Source organism: Morone saxatilis, unplaced genomic scaffold, assembly GCF_004916995.1.
Source record: "Morone saxatilis isolate NCDOM2014 unplaced genomic scaffold, NCSU_SB_2.0 Contig20, whole genome shotgun sequence".
Lineage (NCBI taxonomy): Eukaryota > Metazoa > Chordata > Actinopteri > Moronidae > Morone > Morone saxatilis.
The window spans coordinates 12,029,694-12,031,429 of NW_023339763.1; the positions used below are offsets into that span (position 1 = coordinate 12,029,694).

General features: G+C 46.9%; 1 protein-coding gene across 1 annotated transcript in view; it reads left to right on the forward strand.

Annotated features, from left to right (window-relative positions):
* The first annotated feature begins 596 nt into the window (after positions 1-596).
* Positions 597-1,736, forward strand: part of LOC118331370 (stAR-related lipid transfer protein 13-like) — a 24,394-nt gene continuing 23,254 nt past the window's right edge. The window contains exon 1 of the mRNA XM_035666248.1: positions 597-1,070. Coding sequence (XP_035522141.1) covers positions 947-1,070 — 124 coding nt within the window. The 5' untranslated portion in view covers positions 597-946. The remainder of the gene's footprint in view (positions 1,071-1,736) is intronic.

The following is a 1,736-nucleotide window of genomic DNA, read 5'->3' on the forward strand; positions in this document are numbered from 1 at the left end:
CTAATAGTGCAGCTACAACATACAAATACCAATATTTACTGTATCCAACTTCTTAAATGGATTTGCTGCTGTTCTTCATTTCCTTAGCTTGTAAATTGCATACCTTTTTAGTTTTTGGCAGCAGATGAGACAAAATTTGCAGCTTGAGTTTTGTTCACTTTTTTTGGTTTATTTCTTCAAGATTTAAAACATGAATCGATTGGAAAAGAAAGGAAGTAATACGGAAAATATGGAAAATGATCTTGAAGTCCATAACTATGATGCCCAACATGTCTGTTGCTACAATTTGTGCAGCTCTAAGGTCAAACCTGTGATGGAATGGCCAGAGATGCTAAGAAAAGCTTTACACAGCTCAGTTGCTTAACTTGTGTGCGTGTGTGTGGCATATTACTGTGTGTGTATCAAGGGGATTGAAAGAGATCCTTGTTTGGGTGGGTGGGTGTGGGTTTGGGTCGTGGAGAGCATGTAGGTTTGGTCAGTGTGTGAGAGAGAAGGAGGGAGGGAGAGAGAGAGAGAGAGAGTCTCACATACGGGGAGGGGGAAAACCGCCTCTCACATCTGGCTCGTCATGTCAGAGGTCCAGGCTCACATGCAGAAGTTATGCTGAAACACTGCTGCACCTTCGCCCTACCGGCGGCTGTAGATGAGTCTGGCAGGGGGGTGAGGAGGGCAGAAATGCTGGATGAATTAACTCAGTATTAGTGAATCCAAATCCTCATCCGCCTTCGCTGGTGCAGGAAGGTGACGCAGCGCGAGAGGAGCTTTTATACCAGGTGGAGCGGTGACGACCATTGCGGCAGCCAGACGCAGCGGCAGCAGCGGACGCCGGGTGCGCACTGTCCCAGCCGGGGCTATCCACAGTGGAAATAGGAGGGATTGAGGAATAACGGCTTGTTGACGGAGCGCTGGTTTCGTTGTCAGGGAATATGCGTCCGGCTGCACCGCAATGACAACCCAGCGAAGGTCTGCCAAGCTGCAGCTGCGGCGGTCGATCAGCGAGCAGCTGCGGGACTCCACGTCCAAGGCTTGGGATCTGCTGTGGAGGAATGTCCGGGAGAGACGGCTGGCAGGTCAGAGAGCCAAAACCAAATGGAAGTGAAACTTATTTTAATATGCCGGAATGCAATTTATCCTCATTTTGACTGACACAAGTCTGTCAAATTGATTTGTTGGGCCACAGAAGCACGAGTCGTGAACCGCTACCTTAAGACACCCCATAGTGTTTAAATAATTAAACAGATGTAGCCTATGTGTGTATGAATTTCTGACACAAATTCCCCCCATTATTATTTACGGGATATTGGGCATTTAAAACAACTTTGCTGAATATTATTAGAATGAAATCGAAAACAAAAGTTAATCTTAGTCTATGTGCTGCATATAGCCCCTGTGTTATGCCTGACAGCGTCATGCGCTGCGCGCTCCCTGATATTTTGGGAAGGTCATTGTCAAATATAGTGCTCAAAACAGCGCAGGCATGTGCTGCGGACAGGAGTCTAGCCGGGGGTTAAGATACCAATCGCTCTGCATTTGTTGTTCTAATTTGGAGAATGGTTTATTTTGTTAATTGCATTTTCGAGGGAGGGGAGGGGAGGTGGGGGGTGGTTTGCTATTTAGGATTTAGGATTTCATACGTGCACGGAGTTAAAAATTCTCTGTGTGCGCCAATGCACCAAGTTTGGAGGGTCAGTCGGTTTGCATTATATTTACAGTAGCCCTGGATGCGCAGAGTTTGG